General features: G+C 43.1%; 1 protein-coding gene across 2 annotated transcripts; it reads left to right on the forward strand.

Annotated features, from left to right (window-relative positions):
* Positions 1–3,351: 3,351 nt before the first annotated feature.
* MSL1 (MSL complex subunit 1) lies at positions 3,352–24,053 on the forward strand. 2 transcript variants are annotated; one of them, XM_077459828.1, is made up of 8 exons: positions 3,352–4,178; positions 9,715–9,944; positions 11,542–11,945; positions 17,863–17,927; positions 18,148–18,215; positions 21,151–21,275; positions 22,460–22,532; positions 23,679–24,053. In XM_077459828.1, the coding sequence occupies exons 1-8, from the start codon at positions 3,717–3,719 to the stop codon at positions 23,767–23,769; spliced, it is 1,518 nt and encodes a 505-aa protein (XP_077315954.1). In that variant the 5' UTR covers positions 3,352–3,716; the 3' UTR covers positions 23,770–24,053. The 2 variants fall into 2 exon arrangements, with proteins under 2 accessions (XP_077315954.1, XP_077315955.1); XM_077459829.1 differs by having other exon boundaries at positions 3,354–4,178; positions 11,542–11,924.
* Positions 24,054–27,924: the final 3,871 nt, after the last annotated feature.

Raw genomic sequence — 27,924 nt, forward strand, 5'->3', positions numbered from 1 at the left:
AGCTCTTAAAGGGACATTTTTTTTAAATGTTTTTTAAATGACAATTTTTTGGTTTGCATTTTAGTGTAAATATGAGATCTGAGGTCTTTTTGACCCCAGATCTCATATTTAAGAGGTCCTGTCATGCTTTTTTTTCTATTACAAGGCATGTTTATATTCCTTGTAATAGGAAAGAAATTGACACCATTTTTTTTTTTTAAACTGTGTAAAAATAAAAGGTAGAATAAAAAAAATTAAAAATTAAACGCGCCCCATCCCGATGAGTTTGCACGCAGAAGCAAACGCATACGTGAGTAGCACCCGCATATGAAAACGGTGTTCAAACCACACATGTGAGGTATCGCCGGGATCAGTAGAGCGAGAGCAATAATTCTAGTCCTAGACCTCCTCTAACTCAAAACATGCAAACTGTAAATTTTTTTAAACGTCACCTATGGAGATTTTTAAGGGTAAAAGTTTGTCGCCATTCCACGAGCGGGCGCAATTTTGAAGCATGACATGTTGGGTATCAATTTACTCTGCGTAGCATTATCTTTCACAATATAAAACAAAATTGGGCTAACTTTACTGTTGTCTTATATCTTAATTCAAAAAAGTGTATTTTTTCAAAAAATAGTGCGCTTGTAAGACCACTGCGCAAATACGGTGTGACAGAAAGTTTCGCAACGAGCGCGATTTTATTCTCTAGGGTGTTAGAAGAAAAAATTTATAATGTTTGGGGGTTATAAGTAATTTTCTAACAAAAAAAAAAACAGTTTTTAACTTGTAAACAACAAATCTCAGAAAGAGGCCCGGGCCTCAAGTGGTTAAATAGCCTTGCAGGAGTTAAATGTCATTTTTTGCATGTGTGCGCTGTAATATTTTGTTCTGTTTTATGGTCTTATGGCTGCACCATCTTTAATGCATCTTTTAGGGTGTGCCCTCCAAATATTTTGTTTGACTTTGAGGGGAGAGGGACAAAAGGAATTTGGTTTCTTCAGTGATGCATAGCTTAAGACAGTGATGGTGAACCTTGGCACCACAGATGTTTTGGAACTACATTTCCAATGATGCTCCACTACACTGGAGAGTGCATGAGCATCATGGGAAATGTAGTTCCAAAACATCTGGGCTGCCAAAGTTCGCCATCACTGTTTTTGGGTTGAGAAGGACAGAGCAATATGGCTCCTCAGTGATGGACATTTGTGAAGGATGTGGGTTGCCCAGGTGAAGACAGGGAGATGTGGCCCACAGTCAGGGACAGGTGTAGCAGTGGGATTCGGCTCTGTACAGGGAAATGTGGCATCCAGTCAAGGTAAGATGTGTAATAGAGAAGGACATGAAGTACTTTGCTCTCCTGTGAGGGACAGTTTTGGGTTGAGAAGAACAGAGCAATATGGCTCCTCAGTGGTGGATAGTTGTGATGAAGGATGCGGGTTACCCAGGCAAGGACAGGCAGAAGTGGTATGCAGTCATGGACAGGTGTGTAGCAGAGAAGGATATAAAAGACTTTGCTCTCCTGTGAGGGATAGTTATGGAGGAGAGTAGTGGAGGGAGAGATGTGTGTCTCTGTGTACATATCACATTCACTATGTCTTTATCACTCCTCCTCATATACAGGTGATGGGAGGGGCAGTTACAGAGGGAGATGTGTCTATCTCTCTGTGTATATCACTCCTCCTCATATACAGGTAGTAGTGTGTGGTGTGAGGGGAGAGTAGTATGTCTCTTTGTGTACATATCTCTATGTATATCACTCCTCATATACAGGTAGTTGTGTGTGGTGTAACGGGAGAGTAGTATGTCTCTCTGTGTACATATCTCTGTGTATGTCACTCCTCCTCATATACAGGTAGTAATGTGGTGTGAGGGGAGAGTAGCATGTCACTTTGTGTATATCCCTCCTCCTATACAAGTAGTAGTGTGTGGTATGAGGGGAGAGTAGTACGTCACTCTGTGTATACCACTCCTCCTCCTCCTCATATACAGGTAGTTGTGTGGTGTCAGTAGTGTAGGGAGATGTGACTGTCAATCTGTATACAGATCTCTCTGTGTACATATCACTCCTCCTCCTATACCGATAGTAGTGTGGTGCAAGGGGAGAGTAGTATGTCACTGTGTATATCCCCCCTCCTCATATAGTGTTAGTAGTGTGAGGCGAGAGTAGTATGTCACTCTGTGTATATCCCCCCTCCTCATATACCGGTAGTATTGTGTGGTGTGAGGGCAGGGTAGTATTGTCACTCTGTGTACATATCACTCACCCTCCTCATATACAGGTAGCACTATGGTGTGAGGGGAGAGTAGTATGTCACTCTGTGTACATAGCTCTATGTATGTCACTCCTCCTCATATACAGGTAGTAGTGTGGTGTGAGGGGTGAGTAGTGTAGGGAGAGATGAGTGTCAATCTGTGTACATATCACTCCTCCTCCTCATATATCGGTAGTAGTCTGTGGTGTGAGGGGAGAGTAGTGTGTCACTCTGTGTATATCCCTCCTCCTCATATACCGGTAGTAGTGTGAGGGGAGAGTAGTATGTCTCTCTATGTATATCCCTCCTCCTCATATACCAGTAGTAGTGTGAGGGGAGTAAGGATAAGGATGAGGAAGTGAGGATAGGGATGATGTGCAGAGCCCGCCAGGAAGTCGGCGCAGAGCTGCGCTAATCAAAGACAGTGAGACATTGCCCCGATGTGTGGCTGCAGAGATCAGACAATGTCTCGCTGATTAGCGCAGCGCCGACTTCCTGGTGGGCTCTGCATGTGGAGCATGAGAACACGCCTGAGCTCATCCCTAGAGGGGAGACTAGTATGTGTCTCTATGTATATCCCTCCTCCTCATATACCAGTAGTAGTGTGAGGGGAGAGTAGTATGTCTCTCTATGTATATCCCTCCTCCTCATATACCTGTAGTAGTGTGAGGGGAGAGTAGCATATCTCTCTATGTATACCCCTCCTCTTCGTATACCGGTAGTAGTGTGAGGGGAGAGTAGTATGTCTCTCTATGTATTTCCCTCCTCCTATACCAGTAGTAGTGTGAAGGGAGAGTAGTGTATCTATGTATTTCCCTCCTCCTCCTCCTATACCAGTAGTAGGTAGAGGGGAGAGTAGTGTATCTCTCTATGTATATCCCTCTTCCTCCTCCTCCTCCTCATATACCGGTAGTAGTGTGAGGGGAGAGTAGTATGTCTCTCTATGTATTTCCCTCCTCCTCTACCAGTAGTAGTGTGAGGGTAGAGTAGTGTATCTCTCTATGTATATCCCTCCTCCTCCTCATAAACCAGTAGTATTGTGAGGGGACAGTAGTGTATCTCTCTATGTATATCCCTCCTCCTCCTCGTATACCGGTAGTAGTGTGAGGGGAGAGTAGTGTAGCTCTCCTCCTCCTCGTAGTATACCGGTAGTAGTGGTGTGGTGTGAGGTGGAGTGTCGCCCCAGGCTATCCTCTCCCTCTCCCTCTCACACAGAGTACCCGCCCCATAACACAGTAGAACACACCCTTGTGTTGTGTACGGCGGCGGTGGCCGGCTGTCGTGTCCGAAGCAGTGCGCTGTGTCTCTCGGGCCCCGGCCTCCTCTCTCCCCCGGAATACAGCACATCTCCAGGCCGCCCTCCCCCCTCGTCCGCCATCTTGTTGGGGTTCCTCCTCCTCGGTTCTGTGTGAAGTGCGCCCCGGGGGCCTCGGCCTCCTCCCCTCACTCGAGGCTGCAGGAGGATGCCGGGCCCGAGGAGGAGCCATGAGTATGAAAACCAGTGTGTGCCGCCCGAGGCACGACGACCCCTTGCCGGGGGAAGAGGCTCAGGAAAACCCGGGGCTTGCGGGCCGGAGTAGGCCGCAGCATCCGGCGGACGGCGCTTGGGCCGCGGAGCGGGGAGGGAAGGCTCCGGCCGGCCTCCTCGCCGATCCGTGCGGGAAGCTCGGCTGCCAAGCGGGGGCCCTGGCGGAGAAAGGCGGTGGGGGAGCGGCCGGGGCTGCGGTGACTGGGGCCGGGGCGGCTACGACGGCGGCCACGGGGCAAGGCCAAGCCCCGGCCTCCAGTTCCACGTCCCCCCCGCGCTGGAGACCTCCGATCCGGGGGGGAGCCGGGGCCTGCCTCAAGCAGATCGTCCTCCTCCAGCTGGACCTTATCGAGCAACAACAGCACCGCATCCAGGAGCGGGAGCGCCAGATCGGGGAGCTCCGGGCCGAGAAGGACACGGTAAGGGGGGGGGGAATCGAGGCCGGGGATGTGGCCTGTGTGTGGGGATGGGGCAGGGCTGGAGATCGCAATGTGTGTGGGCATGACAGGCTGTCTTTAGATTACTATGTATTGTACATCTGTCACCGACCACATACAAAATGCCACAGCCATTAGTCTGATGGGGTGCAATGCAGTACACTATGTATATCTCTATAGTAGGTCATCATTCTATCCTCAGTGAAGGACTGATGACATCTGACTTCAAGTTAGAGGACCCTGTCAATTTTTTTTATGTGTCCCCTTGGAGAGCTTTCCCTTTTACTTCCTGTCCTGGAGACACCAGAGGAAGTCAAAGCTAGACAGCTGTTACCGAGCACGTGTCCCCATTGGTGGATTCCTCCACTCTTCTGTGCCCATTGACACCTCCAAATGTGGGATTTTTCCCTCCCTGATGACACCGCAGTAGAGATCTGACAAATGTTCTGGGCCTCAGATCCTCTTCATTTGAATGGCCCTACCCTTGTAGTTCAGTCATTGTGCGGGGGGTTATTATTTGGGTGCAGGCTCGAGGCGATTGTATTCTGATGGCGGGGAGTCTCCCCCAATGACACAGCAAAAAAATTCCACCTCCTATTCATGGATGAGGGAATCAGCATTTTTATTTTTTCAAACAAATAAAAATAACAGACCAATCTATTGGCTGCTCTATTCCAACATGAATAGATTGGGATTTTACAGATAATAATTGGTAATACACTGCGATCTGCATTTCCCGCACTGAATTCCAGTTGCACTGCCCTTGTGATCCATTGCGGGTGTCAATACAAAGTTAATGACGCCCCAAACACAGTGTGTTTTGTGTGCAGCAGATCGCATGGTACAAAACGAACATGAAATCTGGTTGCAGTGCAGCTCCATAAAAGGCACGTCTTTGGTTTGAGGCCATTCACCGGCAATGCAGTCCGACTTTGGGGGGTGATTTCACTGTCATCTGTGCGGGTTCATTCATGCACAGATATTTAAATGGCCCCCCAAAGTTGCCAAAACTAGTACAGGAGCTACTTTTGGGAACCGGTGCTGTGCCATTGCTGTCAATAGCCACCAAATTTGGCATTGCGACATGTCAAATCGTCCCAATGTGAACGTAGGCTAAGCCTCATTTTTACCACCTCTCAACAGCTCTCATTTTAGCTGGAAAGGCAGAAGCCAGGGGTGTACACCTGCCGTGCCTGGGATGATTTGGAGCTGTGGCAGGAATTATCATCCCATGTGAGTGAATGGGGCCATGCTGCATCCACATGCAGTGCATATGGTTATGGCATTTGTGGAGTTAAAACGGTGGTAAGTAGGCAACCTATCACTGCCAGTCAAATGCCTCCTGAAAAGGGATCTGAGGGTGGATCATTTTTCAGAGGGGTTTAAAGGAGCTCTGTGTGTCTGTGATCATGTTAGCCCGAATAAAGGAAATGCCATTGATTCCCTTATATATGCCAAGCAGTCTGCATGGAAACTGAGTCCTCCAGTTTTAGTAAATCAGCCCCGGTGTTTTTTTTTTTTTTTTTTTTTTTTTTTTAGCCCTTCAATATTCTTATTTGCAATACCACTTGACTGAAGAGTATATTGGCTACCATTGTCAAAATCCTATTATTATTATTATTAGTGTGTGTATGTATGTATGTATGTATGTGTGTATGTGTGTGTATATATATATATATATATATCTCTGTGGGAGAGTTTTATTAAAACTTGCAGCACTCAGAATCTGGTGCAACTGTGCATGGTAGCCAACTGGCTTCTAACTTCAGCTTGTTCACTTAAGCCCTCATTCACACTGATCTGAACTCGCACAATTTCAAACCAACTTCGGGGGGCGACTTGAAAGACATCTGTGTGAGTTCATGCACAGATGTCTATTGAAATTGCCTCCGAAGTCGCTAAAAGTAGTACAGGAACTGCACGGCTGCATCTTTTATTCACACAGCTTTTAGGCTCCATTCACATTTAGCATTTTGGGATCTCTGGTAGAATCGTTGCAAATTCTGCCCGCAATGTCAAATCACAAAATGCATGTTCAAGTGCTATTCATTTTCAATGCCACCTAAAAGTGCTTTTGGATCCATAAATCGCATGGCAATCGCTAGAAACCGCAATGCGCAAAGCTTGTCACCCAAAAGAAGCTCCTGCTCCTTTTGGGCGTCAAGCTTAGCGCGATGCAGTTTGCCACGAGTTTTATCACGCCAAGACCACTCCCCATTTTGGGTGCCAATGAAAATGAATGGCACCCGTACATGCTCGGTGCGATTTGAGATTGCGGGCAGAATTTGCAATGATTCTGCCCAAGATCCTAAAATGCCAAATGTGAATGGAAGCTGATTGGTTTCTATGCAGAGCTGCACCATGCTTTTATACACTTCAGTTAATCTGCCCCTGTGTGTGTGTGTGTGTGTGAGAGTGAGAGAGAGAGAGAGAGAGAGATAGAGAAAATATATAAATTTAGAGCTGCACGATTAATCGTTAAAATAATCAAGATCGCAATTCTACCCGCGTGTGACACAGCATTTTCCCGGTTTGGTGCAGGTGGCCTGCCAAGTTTATCATATGTTGCTTAGGCAGAGATGAAGAGAAACAATGTATCTTCTGTTCTTTTAGAATTTGGATCAAAGGGATGAACTTCAGTCTGTAAATGAAGGCGGTTTAACTACTTAGGCTTCATGTATACTGCTGCTGGTAAACGGACATTTAGTCTTGCCATACATTATATGAATTTTCCTTAGATTTTCCTTTAACTATGTAGTGGAAGGGCCTGCCTAATTGGATACAGTTGAAAATGTTGTTCAGTTTTCACTTCATTATATGTTTTTTGGTAAATCTAAAGGAAAGTTGTACAAGAGAATTGAACATGTATGGCCAGCCTTAGGAGCAGTTGGGCGTTGTGTTCAGCTGCCCCTGAACTCTCCTCCATGTTATCTTATCACTTGTACACAGGGTCCTTTATAGTTGTTTCTAGGCACTTGAGTTTAGAAGAATTTTTCAGAAAGCAAAAAAAATTGGTTCAGAGGCAATGGCTGTAACAGCTTGTAAACGCGGTAATTCGCATTTAGCCGTGTTTTATTTACAGGTGTTTTTAATGATTAAAACATTTTTAACTTTGGGAAAAAATAAAAATGGTTGTTTCAATATTTTATGTCACACTGTATTTGCGCAGTGGTCTTTCAAAAATGCAGTTTTCTTGGAAAGAATACACTTTAATGAATTAATAAAAAACAAAGCAGTAAAGTTAGCCCAATTTTTTTGTATAATGTGAAAGATGATGGTGTGCCGTGAGAATCGTGATCTTTAATCTATGGAAAAAAAAAATTATGATTCTCATTTTGGACAGAATCGTGCAGCTCTGATAATAAAAAAAATAAATAAAATAAAAATAATATATATGTCTCTATATATATATATATTCTCTAATTTTTACATTTTTTTTTTTTATTATTATTTTAGAGCTGCACGATTCTGGCCAAAATGTGTGTGTGTGTGTGTGTGTGTGTGTGTGTGTGTGTGTGTGTATATATATATATATATATATATATATATATATATATATATATAATCAATTTTTTTTTTTATTTTTTTTTATTTAATGTTATAGTGGTACCTTTTTAGAATGTGTTGATGGAGGTGATGTTGAGCTCTCTTGGTGTGCATGTACACATCAGATGTTTGTGTGTGGAGTATGGGGGGGGGGGGGGGGGGACATCATCTGATCCATTTATGTGGTTCCTCCGGGTCACTACTTTACACATCCCTCCTTATGTTGTCAGCGAAGATCATGTCACCTACAACTGTCTGCAGGGATGCATGAGCACCAATTTATCAGAACCTCATTAGTCCACATCACCGTTTTAATGAAGAGTTGGAATCCTAGTGCTAAATATCATCCTCATAACTCTTTGAGGGTTTTTTTCGGTCAGCTTGTATCGGTGAAGGCGTTGTGAATATGTATGAGAAGTCTGTGATTGTGCTCTCGGAACATCAAAGGGAAAAAGGGTGCATTGTGCAAAGTTTATCACAGCTGCAGCCTCAGCGGATATGTGATCAATTCTCCTGATGCTCATATATATTTTCCCACAAGACAGCCAGCCTCGCTATATTCTGTGCGTCTTGCGGCCAGACTAGGGGGGGAGGGAGAGCACAGGGCTTTTTTTTTTTTTTTTTTTTTGGAAGAGAGGGGAACTTGTAGTGGAGAGAGGGGAAGGATGCTTGTGAGGGGGGAGACTGGAAATGGAGTGCGGATGTTTGAGCCGGTGCCTGCATGCTGTAATGCTGGGGAATCTGCCTCACCAACCCTCCATAGGAAGGACCCATGCAGGCTGAGGTAATGCCACCTCCCTCACCATCAACAACCCCCCCCCCCCACACTTTTTTTTCCCTTTCATATTGCCCTCCCCCTTCTCTTTACAACCCCCCCCCCCCCCCTCACCCTATGCACATTCATGAGGATCACACAGGACCATCATGGCGTTGGAGGAGGGGGGTGGCGGTTTAAATGGGCTGCCATGGCAACAGAAAGGAGGATGGTATACCATGGATTTAAGGTTTGGTGAAAGCAGAGGGAGACTCTGGCTGTATTTTTTTTCTCCTATTTAACTCCCCCATGCAGAGGAGAAGTTAGCTGCAGCAGCAATGGTTAACAGAATCCGCAAGCCTGCAGCAGCTAGGATATGCAAGCGGAAGGTCTGCCCCCTTAACCCTTTCACTGCTGCATGGCATTGGATTTTCTGGCTGCTGTAGGCTCCCCTCCCTTTTTTTTTTTTTTTTTTGCAGCAGGACTTCAGCTCCTTATTGACCCTTTATTGCCCACATCTACAGGGACCAATGATGCACACTAAGAAAGGGTTAAGCTATTGCTGTGAGGTTTTTGTTTTTATACCTGCTTGTCTGCATATGAAAAAAAATGTAGCTTATTGTTATGCATATTTTTGTCTTTATTTCACTGCCATTGCATTTTCTTTTGCACCCTCCAGACATTGTGAACTGTCCATACTTGGCATGTCTCCTAGTTGTTTTAGGTGTCTGTCTATGCCTGTAATTTGGTGCAATGCAGACTGTATGTGGTTGCTGTATAGATGTCTGTTTTGTGGCCTGCCTCCCTCCCTGTTGACACTTATTTATTTTTTCCATAAATTGTCCATCTCTGCTTCACACCCATCCCTTCCCCCACACATACACATATCAAGTTCATCATTACTCATGTCTACTTGGGGCTATGCATGATGAATAACTTGCATAATGCTCTCCACTATAAAACCTCCATGCTGGAAGTGTTTCTGTTGCCCCGCCCCCTTTCATATGACTTGCCTGAAAATAACAGGGCCCAGAACTGTAACTTTCTGGTACCTACAGTTGGCACCACTGTAAAACGGAAGACTTAAAGAAAAACCCTCCGCGGTGTAGACTCATTTGAAAGCATGCTGTTTTGTCAAATAGCAATATCCATACTGGTAGCTGGTTCTATTACCATGCCTGTCGGAGCTCTTTGTAATGATTTTTCTTCTGCCTTTAGCTCCTGGCCCGCATTGAGCGGATGGAAAGACGCATGCAGTTGGTCAGAAAGGACAGCGAGAAGGACAAACAGCGCACGCCTCAAAGCCGTGAGTCGGCCGTCGACATGCCAGAGGGTCCTCTTCCGGAGAGCGCAGGGGGTGGGGAGTTTCCCCCAGAGGCCTCCCCGCGGCTATCAAGCCTTACCCCAAAACCCTTCTCCTATGGCCGCAATGCAAAGGGACTTAAAAGGTTTGTTGGAGAAAACTGTCCATTTCATTTTACTTAATCACTCGCTGAAGCAAGAACAGGGTGCTGTAAGAATGCAAATGACTCAATATTTGGTCAGGATCCTGGCCCTGCTGCTTGATGTGACATTCAGGTGGCAGGGTCACGGCTTAGCTTGGCCATTTACATTTGTGATTGTACTTAAAGTAGTAACAAACCCCTCATACTGTTTTAAACAGATATATTCTGATCTACCAGGGAAACATTCAACAGTACATGATATAGTTCGTCTTTACATATGCCATATCACTTACATGTTTGAGATTCCACTAGAGCCAGATTCCTAAGTCCAGCTTTCCTGAACTTCCTGTCGGGGAGGATGAGCTTTGTGTCCTAAGGACAGCAGCTTCCCATCTATTGGCTAAGAGGAGGCGGGAGCAGGGGAGTGGCTTGTCCTAAAGCTTTAGGGTAGTTTATTTTGACACGTACAGCTCCCAGCAGGGTGACTATACAGGACTCTGTAAGGGAAAGGAGCCATCCTGAAAAGGGAGGGCTTGTCTATCACTGAGTAGACCTGCTGGGTCAGAGGATAGGGCAACTGATAAAGACGCTGCATATACTGCCAGCCTTCGCATAAAGTATTTACGTAAAGACTCAATGTTTTTTTGCCTTCATGCGTAAATTAAAAAAAAACCTTCTGTGTGCAGCAGCCCCTGCTAATACTTAGCTGAACCATATCGCGATCATGCGTTGTGTATGAGAGCTGCAGCTTTGTGCGGACTCCCCCTACTCATTAGCTGAGACAGCAGCAGGAGTCGTTGGCTTCCACAGCTATCCTTCACAGCCAGTGAGCCAATGTGGAGAGAGGGGGCTGAGCTGTGGCTGTGTGTGGGAGCGAATCTGATTTGGTGCCCCAAAAGCAAGACAGAAGGAAGAAAGCAGGGGACCTAAGAAGAGGAGGATTGCAGCTGCTCACTGGGCAGGAGAGAGAAGCCAGGAGCGCCGGCGGGGGACCTGAGAAGGGGAGGATCATGGCTGCTCTGTGCAAAACCACTGCACAGAGCAGTTAAGTGTAACAAGTTTATTTTAATTTCTTTTTATTTGCCTTTAAATATCACTTTAAAATGATCATGCAAGTGGCACTTATGTTGTGCAGGAGCTCAGGAGCTACTCCATCCTGTATTGTCTATTATTGAGTGTACAGTTTCAATTAAAAAAAGCAATTGTTCAAGAGTCTGATGGAAGAGTTGGAATCTCTCATGTACCCTGGGGGTATGTTTACACAGATTTTTGAAACCCTGATTTCTACTCTCTATGTATTTGTGAGAAATCAACATCCTAGATGGACCAGTCCTCCACAGAGTAGAACAAGCAGAACACTAGTTCTTTATGCATGCAGTTATCCCCTGCGCAGATGGAGCTTACCTGAAAGAGGTGCCAATGTTGGCAGACACAATAATAAATCTTCTCTTTTTCCTGATATATTTCTATTTCAAAAATGAGAATAGAAGACTGCAGATGGTAAACAAGGTCTAAGTGTCCTGCTGATAACCTTTTTTGAATATCAGTTAATGTGTGTGTTTTTTTATTTTAATTTTATTTTTTTACTTTTACTTTGCAGGAAGTCTGCTTTTGGCCGTGCAGAGCACAGGACCCCTGTTAAAAGACTGTCTTCTGACTTGGCAAAGATTAAGGGTAAAGTGTCCCGTTTGCCAGTAGAAATATCAGAAACTGAACCTGGAGGCTCTGTACCAGAGGCAGGAGGTCGTCGAGAGCTGCGCCACAAAGAGACCCCTGAGAAATCACAATCTCCTGTAGACACCCCGCAAATACCTGCATGGGGTGACACTGCAGCATCTTCATTAAAGGACAATGATCCAAACCCTGGCGAGGCAGATGATCTGCCCTACCTCTCCACCACGGACATGTATCTATGCCGGTGGCATCGGCCACCTCCTTCCCCTCTAAGGGAACCCTCCCCTAAGAAAGAAGAGTGTGTGGCAAGTAAGAACTTACTTATTTGTTGTAAGTGCGCTGCTTGTTTTCGTTTAAGGTATTCTGTGGTGTTCGGTGCCACATGCTGTTAAATATGTATTTTTTTTTTTTTAGTCAGCTAAACAATGATATGCATTCAACTAGATGCAGTGGAAATCCATAAAATGTAAAGCAGCAAATAAAAATAGGGGTTGCTGCACAGTTACTAGTTTTTATGTATTTGTAATTTTCATTGGTAAACTTTTGGAAACTGGTTGCAATGGAAAATGAAGTGCAAGTTGCATTTCAGAGACTGCAATGTGTACATCTCACCTGTAGATGGCAGCTCAGGCCTCCCATCGAAGCCTTGTTCAGACCACACAACTACTGCTGGATTCTCTGAAAGAAAAACAGAATAATTTGCTGAATTTTGGTTGAAGTTGCCCTTGAAATTCAGAACACTGATACTTTTGATTGTCATGACTTATGCACACTTTTCGCAATCTGACATGGCCACAGCATGTGTGTAATGCTCTACTTACATCTCAAGCGTTTTGCTCAATCTGTAGAGATTGCTTCATGTTTTGCATCCTCTTACCCTTTAACCAGTGGCATGAATTCCACTTATATTTGTAGGAGAAAACTTCTACCGTGTTTCCCTGAAAGTAAGACCTAGTGTGATATTCGGGGAGACCTGAAATATAAGCCCTAGTTTAAAGTGGTGGTAAACTGATAGAATCCTCTATATTACAGTAGTATACAATGTAAAAGGTATGTGTCTCTGTAATCCTAATTGTGTTAAATACCTTCGGTACAGTGCTGACCTCCCTCTGCTCTTCTCCCAGCTGTCAGCGGGGGATCTCGAGGGGGTTATGGGGGGGGGGTCCCCCTGCAGTCATCGGATCAGAAAAGGGAGCTCCGGCAGGACGCGGGACTGGCGCTCAGCTGCTCTCCTCTTCTCCCAGCTGTCTGCGGGGGATCTGGGTGGGCCCTCTGCAGTGCTTGGATTGGAGAAGAGAGCTCCGAGGGCCATAGAAGTGCCGAGCAGCTCTCAGCTGATCTCCCGCTGGTATCCTTTTCTCCTAGCTGTCAGTGAGGGATCTCGGGGGGGGGGGGGGGGGGGCCTCTATCTGCCGCCCTCTGTGCTGGGAAAACGACTCTGGCGGTTCACGGAAGCGCCGCGCGCCTCTATAGGAAAGTATTTGACACAATTGGACTACAGAAACACACATCTTTTACATTATATACTACTGTAATAGAGGAATCTAGAATTTTATAAGCACTTTTACCATGTTCACACTGGGGATTCCTGACAGGCAGGGAGGGAGAGGGGAAGAGAAGACAGCACATTAAATGGCAAGCCCTACCCTGAAAATAAGCCCTACTGTGTTTTTGGTTGCCAAAATTGATCTGGCCTTTTTTTCGGGGAAACACGGTAGGCGCATGGTTTTTTATTATTTTTATTTTTTTGTGATAATGAATATGACCCTTTCTTGCATTAGTTGCATCTTATTGTGATTTTGCTTGGTGCAGCATCTACTGGTAGCCTGCAGATGCGTACAAGTTCATGCATGTTTCACAACAAAAACAGACAGATATTGACTCAACCTTTTTATCTTTTAGTATTTTTCATTTTTTGTGTTAGAGGAGGAATTCTCATCAGCCAAGCAATAATGAGAACACGGCGCAATGGGACTCACTGATAGAAGCTAAAAAAGGGAACATTTAGGGACCATTTAGACTTATGCATGTGCAATTTTTGTAGTTGGGTAGGAACGCAGTTATGCGACCGTGTGTATTTCCTCTGTGTTTTCAAAGCCTATTTGAAATTAAAATTTGAGTGAATGAGGTTGATTAAGGCTTGTTAATTCTTGTTGCCAGCCCAAAAAAAAAAATTTACATGCATTTTGATTCACTGCCTCCCAAGGATCTTTAAATAAAACAATATATCACTTCCGCTGGACGGAAGGTGAACAGATCCCCATCCGTCTGTGTTTAGCGAATCATCAGATTGGATGTTGGTAGGTGTATATGGACACATGTTAATTTACACCTGCCACCCCATAGAGGAGACTGAAAGGTCTGATCTAGGGATGCACCAATACCGATGTTTTTTTTTTTTTTTTTTTTTTTTTTTTTTTTACAATGAGTACAAGTACTTTTTTTTTTTTTTTTTGCTAATAGTCGCTGATACCAATTACTAATGCCTACCGCAACTGTTTTGTTTTAACTTAAGCTGTCAGCAATATAAAGCATTGAAAAGTTATTTACTAATGAAAGAAATAGATTTTTTTTTTAATCGATTTATTTTTTATTTTTTTCAATGTGAAATGTGTAAATATACGTTTATATACTGTATGTGTAAAAATATTCACTAACAAAGCAAACAAAAAATGTAAATATAGTTTATAAAACAGACGTGAAAATAATTATTAAATGGAGGAGAATAGGGAGTTAGTTGAAGAGGGATTCCACCTACAAAAAAAATATTAAAAGCCAGCAGCTATAAATACTACAGCTGCTGACTTTTTTAATAAATGGACACTCACCTGTCCCGGGTTCCAGCGATGCCAAGGCCGATTGATCACTCGGCTGCTGCCGCCACCGCTCTAGGTGAGGGAATCAGGAAGTGAAGAGAATCGGCTTCACTTCCCGGTTCCCTACTGCGCATGCGCGAGTCGTGCAGCGCAATAGGAATTGTCCGCGCTGTCTCTGAGACCCGTGTGTGTCCCAGCAGACAGCGCGGCAGGACAGGAAATGGCATAGACTCCCATGGGAGTCTATGCCCGGAAGTGGGTGTAAATACCTGTCTTTGACAGGTATCTCCACCCCTCTCCCCCCTGAAAGGTGCCAATTGTGACACCAGAGGGGGGGAGGGTTCCGATCAGCGAAAGTTCCACTTTAGGGTGGAACCCCGCTTTAAGGCTGATTTGAGTATATTAAGGGGTTAAACGGAGGAACATTTGTTAATCCCTTTGATCTGCAGATGAAGAAATATACAAAAAGAAACAATGTTTCTTTTTATTTTAGTGTTTCAGGGCTGAGCAATGTTGTTAATAAACATTCCTGCCTGCTTTTTTATATATATTTATTTTTTTTGACAGCTCCAATTACCGGACGACTTTAACACTTGGGAGACCCACTGACAGCTCAAAGAACCAAGCATGAAAGTATCGGTGCGTTTGCATGAGTACAGATACTTGTGCAAATACTCTGTATCAGTACCGATGCTAGTATTGGTGCAACCCTAGTCTTGGCTATTAAAATCCACCTCTTATGTGTCTGTATTCAGTCTCATAATTTATTATCGCTTCAAGCGTATTTTCCTGCTTTGCTCGATAAGCACCTCCTAAAGAAATTTGCTGTCAATACCAACTAAAAGCTAGCTGCTGTTAGGATGAATCGACTGAAATTTGATCTGTGGATGGCCTTGTCACCCAGACAGACTTTAATCTGAAATCAGACTTTCATCTGAACAGCACATGCACCCAATCAGATGCAGCCACTGCTTAGGTATTCAAGCAGCCACAGGAGCAGCAGCTGTCGATATAATATAGCTGGCAGTGCAGATCCCTCCTTGCACACTATTTAGCTTGGAAAAGGAAATCTATTGATTTTTCTTGTTCAGTGTGCTGGAAGAGTGTATGGCCTGCCCTTTGATGCAAAAGAGCTATTAAAATAGCAGCTGGTAGTTTTTATTTGTTTGTGATTGCTAGACAGGAAATTGTTTGCTAAATGTTGCCTCCAGCTATACCATCTTTATTGAAAACCTGTCCTGGTCTAATACAATTGTATCATTGGAAAGGTAATCATTTGCTCCCATTTTTCCTGGCAGTTTTTCCGTGGTCTGAACCAATGAAATAGTGCGTCCATTCAATACAGATAACTCCCTCGCTAACCAATGTAATTCTGACACTTTCATTATTTCCTGAAGATGTGAGTATCTGAAGCCCGATTGGCTCATCCAACATAATGGAAACATCATTCAGCCTGTGAATCTGTAGTCATCAAATCCTGAATTCAGGAGCCTGTCGATCCAATAAAGGAGCCAGCAGGCACTTTTAAAAAATAAAAATAAAACAATGCTTATTTCTACTTTTTTTGCTTATTATACCCTAATTTCTTCTTATTTCAGAATGTCAATAATGGACTCAAAGGGGCTATTTATAATTTTAGAGACGCTGGTTCCTGAGAGTTCTTCAGCATTTGTAATACAGGAAAATTTAAATGTGGCTGGCAGTTCCTATGCTAGAAATTGCTAGAACACTGCTATTCTGGCTAAAATATCTTTTCAAGTATAAATTTCAAGTAATATTCACATGGAAATATGTGTGATATATATTTATATATACATACACGCAATGTCTCTTGGGACTGTGATTGCTGACAAACAAAAGCTGGCCATACGCACATAGATTTCTTTTGTTCAGCTTGTGGGCTGAATTTTGGCCAGTTCAGCAAGCATTTACTGAAATTGGAGTCATGTTTGGCAGCCGTAGGCCCCTTTCACACATGCAGGCCGTTTGTCCGTTTTTCATCCATCCGTTGATGGTTGAAAAACGGACATGAATGCATCTCTATGGAAAAACAGATGTAAATGGATGATCATCTATTTACATCCCCTTCCATCAACATCCATTTTTTTTGGAATGGATCAAAGCCCTATATTTTTTTTCTTCCATTAAAAAAACAGATTGGACGAAAAGCGGATGTAAACAAACGGTCTGTTTATGCATGTAAAAATGGCTCTGGGACTCAAGGGGTTAAGGACTCTAGCTGGAGGATGTAAAAACAATTTAAACATTAAAAAACACAACTGATGAAACGAACGGTCCACATGTGTGAAAGGGGCCCTTAAGGAGATTGAATCATTTTGGCTAATAGAGTCCATTGTTTTCAGGAACTCTAACCAGATTGTGCTTAAGCCGGCCATAAGTGGATCAAAAAACGGCCGAATTTCGATCCATGTATGGGTAAGTAAGTTGTACAGAAGTTGATCTACCACTCAAAATCTGTGCAACCCCCTTGTCAAATTTTCCCCATTTGATCAGTGCTTGCTGCTATAGTTGGCGGCACTGATCAGTGTATTCTGATGATGGCCAAGTCTCCCCCTGTGAAAATACAATAACTCAGTGGGAGAGATTCTTCCATCCACATGTGTGAATGGGGGAATTGAGTGGTTTTTTTTTTTTTCTGTTCAAACCATTGGTTGACCCGTCTATGGGGCTGCCTTAGAAATGTGCGCATGAGATGCGTTTTTAGTATGCCCAACCGATTTCCCTTAAACTAGAAAGGCAGCAGATAGAGGTCTTTATATGCCCCAACTGCAATGCTTTGTATTGCGGCTTAGCAAAAATGACCCACTCTGGGCTTCCTAGTTCCCAATTGTTGCAGCATGCTGCTCCCAGCACAAACGTGCGCATGTGGATGGCCTCACGGAAGAACCGTTGCTATAAGGCTTGCATATATGCGTTTTTCATGATTTTAGCCACAAAGGAAAAGGAAACATATTAATAGAATTACCAGGTGAAAACACGAGGGCAAAAAAACGAATGCAGCCACCATATCTAAGGCATTAGTAAGCTGCAATATATTACATTTTTAGTTTTTGGGCTAAGATATGCCTTAAGCGGACTATTCGCTGATCTATCTTTTTAAAAAAATCCTATGGAATTCTAGGTTTGGGTAATTGGTTATAAAGTCACCTAAAATATATTGCCTGATATTAGGACAGTGATTGGCTGCTTGGCTTTTATTAGATGAAGTTAAAAAATCAGATTAAGTATGTTAGGGGTTTGTTATGGCTTTTTTATGAAAAAAAGAACACAAAACAGGAAATCGGTTGGTACATACTGTAGCAGATGGAGTAAGAGATACAAGCATGTTGCAAACCATGACGTTGTAGTTTCTTGTAGCAAAGAATGTTAGACTTGTACGTGTGGTATTCTAATATGTGTTCTTTTCATAGTTCCTTCATGGAGAGAGCACCCTATAGAGCCCCTTCAGGACTTGAATGGTGCAGACATACCAGAGGTAAATTGTTTTTATATATAAAAAAATAAAAAAAAACGGTTGTCTGTGTAATGCTGGAGCTTTTATATATCTACTGTGATACAAAAGTAGAAATTGTGCCGCTAGCCGGCTAACCTTTTTGTTTTCTAAATGGTTTTCTTTTAACATCATTTTACCTGAAGTGATGAATTTGGAGGAATTTGACAAACGTGTGTACCGGCTAAATATTATTTCTTCCTAGAACCTGGATGATGCAGTATTTGCAAAGAGACATGTCAAGTTAGAGCTGGATGAAAAGAGGAGAAAGCGGTAAGTGTGAAGACACTGTAGACAGTCAGGTTTGTTTAATAATAGAAGTGTGGTGTAGGCGCACTGGCCTCTAAGGTGACCTGGATTGAGTGATGTAAATTATTAAAATTTTGAGGCGTGACACATTACACTCTAAGGCCCCTTTCACACTTAGGCAGTTTCCAGCGTTTTACCACTAGAAATAGTGCCTGAAAATTGCCTCCCATGCTGCCCGAATGTGAAAGCCTGAGTGCTTTCACACCTGGGCCGTGCTCTTGCGTGACGTTAGAAAAAGTCTTGTAAGAAGCCTCTTTGGTGCAGTTTGAAAGCGCTCTCACAACGCCCCTGCCCATTGAAATAACCAGGCTTTTTTAACCCCTTTGTCCGCTAGCAGGGGTTAAAAGCACCCCACTAGCGGCTTAAACAGCGGTAAAGCGCCGCTAAAACAAGTAATGTATGGGCAGCCCCAGTGTGAAAGGGGTCTAAAGCAGGAGAAGTCAACTTTTTAAACGGGGGCCAGTTCACTGTCCCTCAGACTGTTGGGGGGCCAGATCAATGCCAATCAGTGCAGTACCCATCAGTGCTGCAATGGAGGAGCAGATGAGGTCACCCAGCCAGTGATTGGGAGCAGAGGGATGGGTATAACACGGAGACACAAGATGCAGCCAAGATAGCAGCCAACCGCGAGGATGGGAAAACATCAGATAGAGCCATAGGGCAGGCTAGCCGACCAGCCCCAGACAGCCTCAAGGACAGGATGAAGCTGAGTGTGACCCTGCTGGTATCCTAACAACCGATGACTCTGTTATTGGGGTTCCCCGCTGACAGCTGAATGTAAGAATAGCTGGTTGCTAAGAAGCAGGCATCCTTAACTGATGAGTCATTAGCTGTCAGCTTGCCAGCAATAAGAAAATTGCTGGCAAACTCCATGCCAAAAAAAAAAAAAAAAAAGGCGTGGGCTTCCCCCTTATCTATACCAGACCCTTATCAAGGCAGGCAGGCCAGGAAAAGGGATGGGAACAAGCGGTTGGTTAGCTGGTCGGTTATGCCACAAGGGATCTGGGTCACCCACCGATGTAGTCGGGTGACTCCGCCCTTTAGCTATTTAGGAAATGTCAGACAGAGAAGCAGGCATTGGGAGCCTTCATTGAGTCCAGAGGTGCCCATGTTCGGATAAGGGTCAGGTATGGATTTGAGGGAAGTGTGTTTTTTATTTTTTTAAGCTGATGACTCAGATTGTTAAGGATGTGGCAGCCCGCCTGCCTGCCCGCTCCTTAGCAACAAGCTATTCTTCTAATAGAATTCGTATTGGTCGATCAATTTTTGACCTATTTTATTTTTTATAATTCTTATATTTCCAAAAATTTGAAATTCATTGGAAAACAGACATAAAAACCTAAGTTTGCATCAGTTTTTCATCCGATTTTCTAACAAAAAAAAAACATGAGGGAACTGATGGGGGGGACGGACGGAATGCCCATGTGAAAGAACCCCTTTTTTTTTTAACTACTTCCCACCCGACCAGTGTGTGTGTGTGTGTGTGTGTGTGTATGTGTGTGTATATATATATATATATATAGCTGGGTGGGAGCCTTCTCCTTTTCTGACTGGACGTTCCTGAATGTCCTTCAGAAGGAGGGGGGATCGCGTGTGCCTGCGCAGTGGCGCGATCCCAGTGCGCTCGTGTCACCCGGACACGGCGCATCTCGGATTGGCAGGAGGGCTCTGTGATTGGCCCTCCTGATCACATGATGGCCATGTCCAGTCACAGCCATCATGTAAACAAACAGCTGGTTGCTAGGCAATCGGCTCTCCTCTCCTCACACGGAAGTCGTCGCTCAGGAGAGCAGATCGCTGCAGCCGGCTGGTGATCAGTGAGTATGAGCTGTTTTTTTTACAGCTTTTTACTCGCTTATCACCAGTCTAGTGTAAAACAGTGTAAACACACATGTCCCCCAAATAATAAAAACATATGTCCCACTAAAATCACATGTCCCAATGATTATCTGCACACATATGTCCGTTTCCGCTATTTTTTCGCTTGTATCGCAAAAAAATAAAATCGGAGTAGCGAATAAATACCACCAAAAGAAAGCTCTATTTGTGAAAACAAAATTATAAAAATTTCATTTGGGTACAGCGTAGCATGACTGCGCAATTCGCAAGTCATTGAAAGTGCGAGAGCACTGAAAGCTGAAAATTGGGCTGGGAATAAAGGGGGTGAAAGGGCCCTGTATTGTAGTGGTTAAATATGTATACAGTTCTTTGGATCTCTCTCTCTCCTTGCAGAGAGAAAAATAATGTGTCTATCCCCTCCATTTTAAAAGAGAAAAGGGGCAGGCTTTACAGTGACTGATCACCGTGATCGCAAATCGGAGGCTATCTAATCCTTTCATCAGGCCTAATCTTTTCATCTGCTATAGCAGTGGTCCTCAACCCTGTCCTCTGGGCCCATTAACAGGCCAGGTTTTATGTATTACCTTGGGAAGATGCAGACTAGAATATTGCAACACTGAGCAGCAAATGATATCACATGTGATGTATTTCAGTTATCTTTCAAACGTGACCTCTTAGTGAGCCCAGAGGAGAGTTGATGACCACTGCGCTATAGAACAGGGGAAAGGATCAAAATGTCTTGCATCACTGTTAGTATCAGGTGAGGTACTGGTGCAGCTTCTGCGGGTATGTATTTCTTTGGGAAGTATTATCCCATGCATGGTCAAACCCAGATCAACAGGTATATAAACAAATGGAGACATTTACTAAAACTAGAGCACACAGAATCTGGTGCAGCTGTGCATAGTAACCAATTGGCTTCTAACTTCAGCAGCTGATTACTATGCATAGCTGCAACAGATTCGGTGTGCACTGGTTTTAGTAAATCCCGTCCTAAGTGTAGCACTGTCTCAGAGGTAAAAACAAGGCGTTACATTTTATTCTCACACCTGTAATTTAGGTGGGACATACAGAGGATCCGCGAGCAGAGAATCTTGCAGCGTCTGCAGCTGAGGATGTACAAAAAGAAGGGCAATCAGGAAAGTGAGCCAGAAGTCACATCCTTCTTTCCAGAACCTGATGAAGGTAAGTTTTTAGGCCCATGCCACTCATATGGTGAAAGTATGCTGCTGAGCTGTGTGTATTATTATCTTCACCCATTCTGTGAGTTTGACTTTAACATTGGTGAAGGGGGTATAGTTCCCCAAATTCCTTAAACTTTCCGATGCTTGTTGTAAATATTGGAACCCTAGAAATCTCTGTAAAGGTTCTAGCACCTGGTAAGACAAGACCAATGAGGACCTTAATAAAAAAAAATCAATAAAAATTTTTTTTTTAGATAGATATCTAAAAAAAAAAAAAAAATATATAGAGATCGATAGATATATATAGATAAAAAAATCTTCTGGTTTGTGTCTTCAAGTAAATGCTTCACCACGGGTGCTCATGAGGTAGATGGAATCGCCAAAGGTGTTTGCACACTTTTTACGGTAGGTCAAAATGCACTTTTATTTGACTGAAACAGATACAGCCTGGGTAAACATCTCTCCTCTGTGGGACCCCCTCCAAAAAAAGCTGAGTATGTGCAAGCAGACTCCACAAGGGACACAAAGAGCTCTTATGGTGTTATACGTTTTATGAAAATGGTTAAAAGTTAGAACAGAAGTTGCACTCGCATGTGACTGAGCCAGTCCTGGCACTAAGGTATCAACATAACAACGTGCGCAGATGGGTATATCGGGCTTGTGGTGGCATGCGATCCACGCCTCGTTATGGATATACTAGTTAGTTGGATGTCACATATAGGACCCGGAAATGACGAATCCCCGATATAGCTGATTCAAATAAAATCGCATTTTGGCCTACCGTAAGTGGTCAAACACCTTTGGTGAGTTGCCATCTACCTCATGAGCACTCGTGGTGAAGCATTTACGTCAAACCAGAAGATTATATATATATATTTTATGGTGTTGGGATTGTCACTTTGGACTTAATTAGTTTGCGATTTCCACATGGTTCACTTGCACCATTCATACACACACACACACACACACACACACACACACACACACACACACACACACACACACACATATAATGTGTGTGTGTGTGTGACTACTTTGAAAAGATGTGTTTGAGAGGTATGCCTATGTGCTGTAATTGTCTTAATGTGGTCACTCACAGCATGTTAAACATTTGCTTCTGTTTAATCTTATGCAATGTGTTTAAAGGTTTGCTCTTTATAGCCTCACTTTATTTTTCTGCTACAGTGCAGTCTGTGTTGATTACCCCCTACCTCCCTGTCGTGGCGTTTGGACGATCCCTGCCTAAAATAACCCCACAGTAAGTACACAGTCTCAAGCTTTTATCCTTCAATAATTTAATTCTAAGATCTATAATCATAAAAATTGTTTTCCAAAAGGCAAAAACTATTGCTGTAACCGCTTTAAAAAATGTATGTGTTCCGTTATCTCCAACACTCCCAGATTCTCGTGCAAGCCTGCACTTGGCACCAAGTATGAAATGGGCATTTAACCATAGAGCATAATGGCAGTCTGCCCAGTGCTTGTCTGCCAGACGGATTGTTGTGTTTTTCACTTTTGTTGGCACATGTGCAGGTTGGTACTGGGAGCACTAGCAATACTTAACTGCAACTTTTACTGAGGAGTAAGACTCCTATATTTACTTTGCTGTAGTCAGAAGGCACATGCTGGCTTTATCATTTTATAGATAGCCTGTAGGTGGGGAAATATGGAGGTTGCCATTGCTGGCCACCTACACATATTTGGTTGTTTGGCTTTAGTACTTTGAGTCACTGACCCAAAACCATTATGCATATTAGACAGAATGATCTGATGAAAGTATTGAGGCGTCTTGATCCACATGACAGATTTAATTTTTAAAAGATTTTTAGAGATCAGCAGTGGCAGGCTACATATGTAGTCCATGTGCAATTTATGCTTATTACACATCAGAAGTTTTCCTTTTATTGATATGTCTGAGATCTGATTACTGACCCTCCCTGCTTTTTCTACTGTATTAGGCCATACACTGTTTGAATCTTGGCCGGGTTCTGCTGAACTGGCCAAGATTCAAACTGTTTATGGGCAGGCTGAATGTTCCAAGTTGATTTACTAAAGGGAAATCCACTCTGCACTACAAGTGCACTTGTAGGTGCAGTCGCTGTAGATCTGAGGGGAAGCTCTGCTGATTTTATCCAATCGTACATGCAAAAATACTGTTTATTTTCCTTCCTTGGATCTACAGCCACTGCACTTGTAGTGCAAAGTGGATTTGCCTTCTGTAAATAACCCCCACAGGTTTGGGCAGGAGGGATTCCCACATCATAAACTGTCTGTGTTTAAGGGGGAATCGAGAGTATGTCTTTCCTGCAGCCTGTTGCAGGAAAGAAATTCGCTCAGTGTATAGCTGGCCTTAAAGGAAAAAAGGTTCTTTAATACTATATTTTTTTTTTTTCTCCCCACATAGGAATTTTGAGCTCCCCTGGCTGGACGAGCGGAGTCGATGCCGTCTTGAAATGCAAAAAAAACAAACCCCGCACAGGACACCTCGTAAATAGCCAGGCAACCCCTTGTCTTGTGACAACCTTTAAGTACTGAATTATATGCACTGCAAGTTGATGTGTACAAGACCCGAGGGGTTAATGTTGCCTTTCTCTTTACCCTCAAGCGTGGCCTGCAATGTATTTCAGACCCCACTGGCTTTGAAGTTATTCTTCATCATCAAATATGAATTTTTTTCTCTTTCTTTTTGTGGATTTTTAAGTTTCCCACTAAAAGTTTTTAAATGCTTCTGGAGCAAAATATTGTCAATTTATTTTTATACATAAACTTCATAACTTTTTTGTATTGTCTTTATTGCCTCATCTATGCAGAGTATTTAGTGATTTTCTTTTCTCCTCCCATTGGCTGTTCTCATTACAGTGTTACAACATAATGTTGTCAGGGTCCCCGGTAGTCAAGTGCTTTTGTAGAGGAGCTACCCTTGTAAGAAAGTCTCAAACAAGGTGCGAAATTTCATAGAAATACCTGTGTAATGTTGCAGGTTTCAGGAGTAAAATGTGGACATTCCACTCTATGCCACTAAGCCCAACTACTTCTTGCCAGAACGTTGAACCAGCTGAAAAAAGTTGTCCACCATGCCCTACATATGAGACCTGTAGGGACATTGCATTTTTTTCCTGATGTAATTATGAATGCAAGTTTTATACATCTGCCTCATACATCTTGAGCACTGCTTCTGAGGGGGAACCAAAGCTGTTAGAAACCAATTGAGGGAATCCATATAAAGAAAAGCTATCCATTTTGGGTAGGCTAGAAATTTAGCAGGTATGCCGGTTTGTTTATAACCCGTGCAACAGCATCCTCTTAAAGCGGAACTTCAGCTAAACAAAATATACTGTTGAACTAACTAAATGTGTGTGTGTGTGTGTGTGTGTATATATATATATATATATATATATATATATATATATACACACACACACACTTTTTTTTAACCTGTTTACTTTTATTTATTGTCAAATATTTGTAAATTCTATTCAGCTGTTCGTTCTCCCTGCCACATGTCATGGCTAATGGGTGACATTAATTTGAAAATCTGAAGAACTTTGTATTCTTTTTGCCAGCTTCTAGCCTTCAGAATATGAATAATTCTCACCACATTTCTGAGATTCTTTGCCACCTTCTTCTTTTCTTGTTATCTCATATAAACACCTCTGGGCTCCTGAGCCTGAATTGTTATAAGGCTGATTGTGAAAAGCTTTGGAGCAGAACTTAGAGTACTTTCACTCCTTCTGATTTCTGGTCTGCAGAGATTCTGAGAAGGTAAAAGACACACACTATCTAACTGATCAAACACATTTAATGCCCAATTTGAGGTCACACAAGTTGTGCTACCGAAGTCCAATTTCTTGTTGCATCATTTGTTCTGGGTGTCTAAATATGACTGTGCTGTCCAATAGGAAACCAGTGCTCCCACTAATCGGCACTCAGCAAAGCCCTGTTCTCATCTAGTGATTTGGGATTGTGGGTGGAACCGCTGTGATTCTGACTGCGGTTCCAAATTGCAATGCTGGCAAAACTCAGCACTCATGTTCGCATTCATTTTTAGTACCACCTAAATACGGTAGCGATTTTGCTACGCGATAAATGGCAGCAAAACCGTATCGCGCCCAAACTGAGCAGGAGCTGCTCTCCCCCCCCACAAGCTTCAATCGTGGCAAAACGGCATCGTATTTAGGTGCCACCGAAAATAAAGGGCCGCTGAACGCATGTGCTGCGTTTTACCAAAAGAGCAGGAGTTTTTTTTTTTTTTTTTTTTTTTTGCCCAGCAAGCTTTGTGTGATGCAGTTTGCTGTGATTGCAGCGCGATTTATCACAGCACAATCGCAGCAAAACAGCACCATATTTAGGTGCCATTGAAAATGAATGGCAGCTGAACAGGTGTTCTGCCAGCATTGCAGTGAGATCGCAAATCACTAGATGTGAATGGGGCCTGGTCAGACATCCCTTCTTCTCTTCCTCTGCAGTTTGAGCCTTTATGAGCTGAGGTGTTGCTGTTAACTTGGCAATCTCAGCATACAGAACTGGAGTGTAAGAGCAGAAAGCAAGATGGTCCTCCTGTCTGACCCCACCCCACACAAACCCCCACCACAAAGATTTCCTCTTGGTGCCCTATCTGTAGCCACCTATTATGAACACAGGATCTCAGGAAAATAGTTTCAACTGAGGGCCAGACCAAAATAAGAAGCTTGACAGGTTCTAACTTTTCCCAAAGAAAAGACGAACAACCATTTTATTACTGTCGTCATCAGAAACATTTCCCCTCATTTCCTGTCTTGCCGACAACCTGTCACAGAACAGGAAGTGAGGGAAAATCGCCTCAGTGATCACTGACACAAATCAGGCGAGTTTTTCCCCCTTATCATTCTTGATCCAAAGCTTTAGCTGGAGTTCCACTTTTTGATTTCTATTGACATTCATTCTCTCTGTTGCTGCTAGTTCACTCAGTTTATTTTCTCCTGTTCATAAACTGTCCACATTGCCACAAATTTTGCACATTGCATTTATTTTCGAGATCAGCAAATTAGCCTGAAACTCATCGTTTTTGGGAAAATTGCTTTTGATTGGCCCAATGTGTTTTGTCCTATCTGCAGAGAATTGTGTAATTCAGGCAATTCATAAGCTGTGTGCTTCTTTGACACATCTGTATGCACACATTCATGCAAACAAAAAGCTTGCAATTTTCTTTAAAACAAAGATAAGATTCTTCAGATTTGAATACCAACTTTCTCACCCTGATGCTTGTTAACCTCCATACTTTTTAGTAAACAGCTGTATGTTGCAGAGTGCTTGTGCACTTTGTCTAATTATTTATAGAAAAGTAATATGCTGCAACCATTTCCACCCTCTTTTCTGCAGTGCTCTTGATCAGTGGTTCTCAACCCTGTCCTCAATTACCCCAAACAGGCCATGTTTGCAGATTTTCCTTTTATCTCGCACAGCTGCTTTTAAATCAGAGTCAATGGCTTGGTATTTTGGACAGCTATTTTATCTTAGAGAAGTTCCCAAAACATGGCCTGTTTGGGGTACTTGAGGACAGGGTTGAGAACCACTGCTCCTGATATCTGCTTGGAGTTTATTAAAGGTGTAGCTGTACCTTTACCACCTGGCACAGGTATTGGGTACCCGATGACATCAACAAAGTGTCGCACTGACTGGCCTGTAGAAAATAATGGCCAGTGTGAGTCAGACCCAGTTCTCAGAATCCATTAAAGCTAAGCTCCAGCTTAAGTTTAATTTTAAATAGTTTGTTCAGGCCAAGCTGCCCCAAACAATCTTTCTCTCACTAACGTGTGGCTTCTGGATGTGCAGTATAAACTGAATGTAGCTGAGGCTACATACAGTGTTATGCCCCGTACACACGATCCGAAAATCGTACGATAATCGGATCGTTAGTACAGAGCTTTCGAGAGCCGATTAGGACAGTACATCCGATATTATTCTATCGGACATGCACGGAATTTTTTTTTTGTACGATGCCAGATCGTACGATTTTCGTTTACTCAGTACAGCTATCGTTCGAAAATGCAATACAAATGCATTACAACACATGACATCACTTCCGAATTTTTCTTCTGTCGTCCGGGAATTTTCGTGACTTTAGTAAACTCATCAGATTCGATCTGAGATTAGCATGCAATAAAAAACGGACGATCATTTGTCCGATAAACTCATCGTGTGTATGGGGCATTACAGCACTGTGTTCCAAATATGAGAGGAGACCTTCCTGTCTCACACCCGGAACAATATAGCTGGAGATTATGACCTTATTAGCCCAAAACTCTGACTCAGCCAGCAAGAGTATTATTTATTAACTTTGTATTCATTTATAGAATACAAAGCTTTCTATGAATGGTTGAACATCGCTCAGACTGACACTATTTTGTCCTGGTTGTGAGACCAAACAATTTATTTAAAACAAAAACTGGAGATCAGCTTTTAACCACTTCAGCCCCAGAAGATTTTACCCCTTCCTGACCAGAGCATTTTTTTACAACTTGCCACTGCGTCGCTTTAACTGACAATTGCGTGGTCATGCAATGCTGTACCCCCCAAAAAAATTATGTCCTTTTTTCCCCACAAATAGTTTTCTTTTGGTGGTATTTGATCACGATTTTCATTTTTTGTGCTATAAAAAAAGTGACAATTTT

Source organism: Lithobates pipiens, unplaced genomic scaffold, assembly GCF_037356315.1.
Source record: "Lithobates pipiens isolate NorthernLeopardFrog02 unplaced genomic scaffold, aLitPip1_a1.2 Scaffold_28, whole genome shotgun sequence".
Lineage (NCBI taxonomy): Eukaryota > Metazoa > Chordata > Amphibia > Anura > Ranidae > Lithobates > Lithobates pipiens.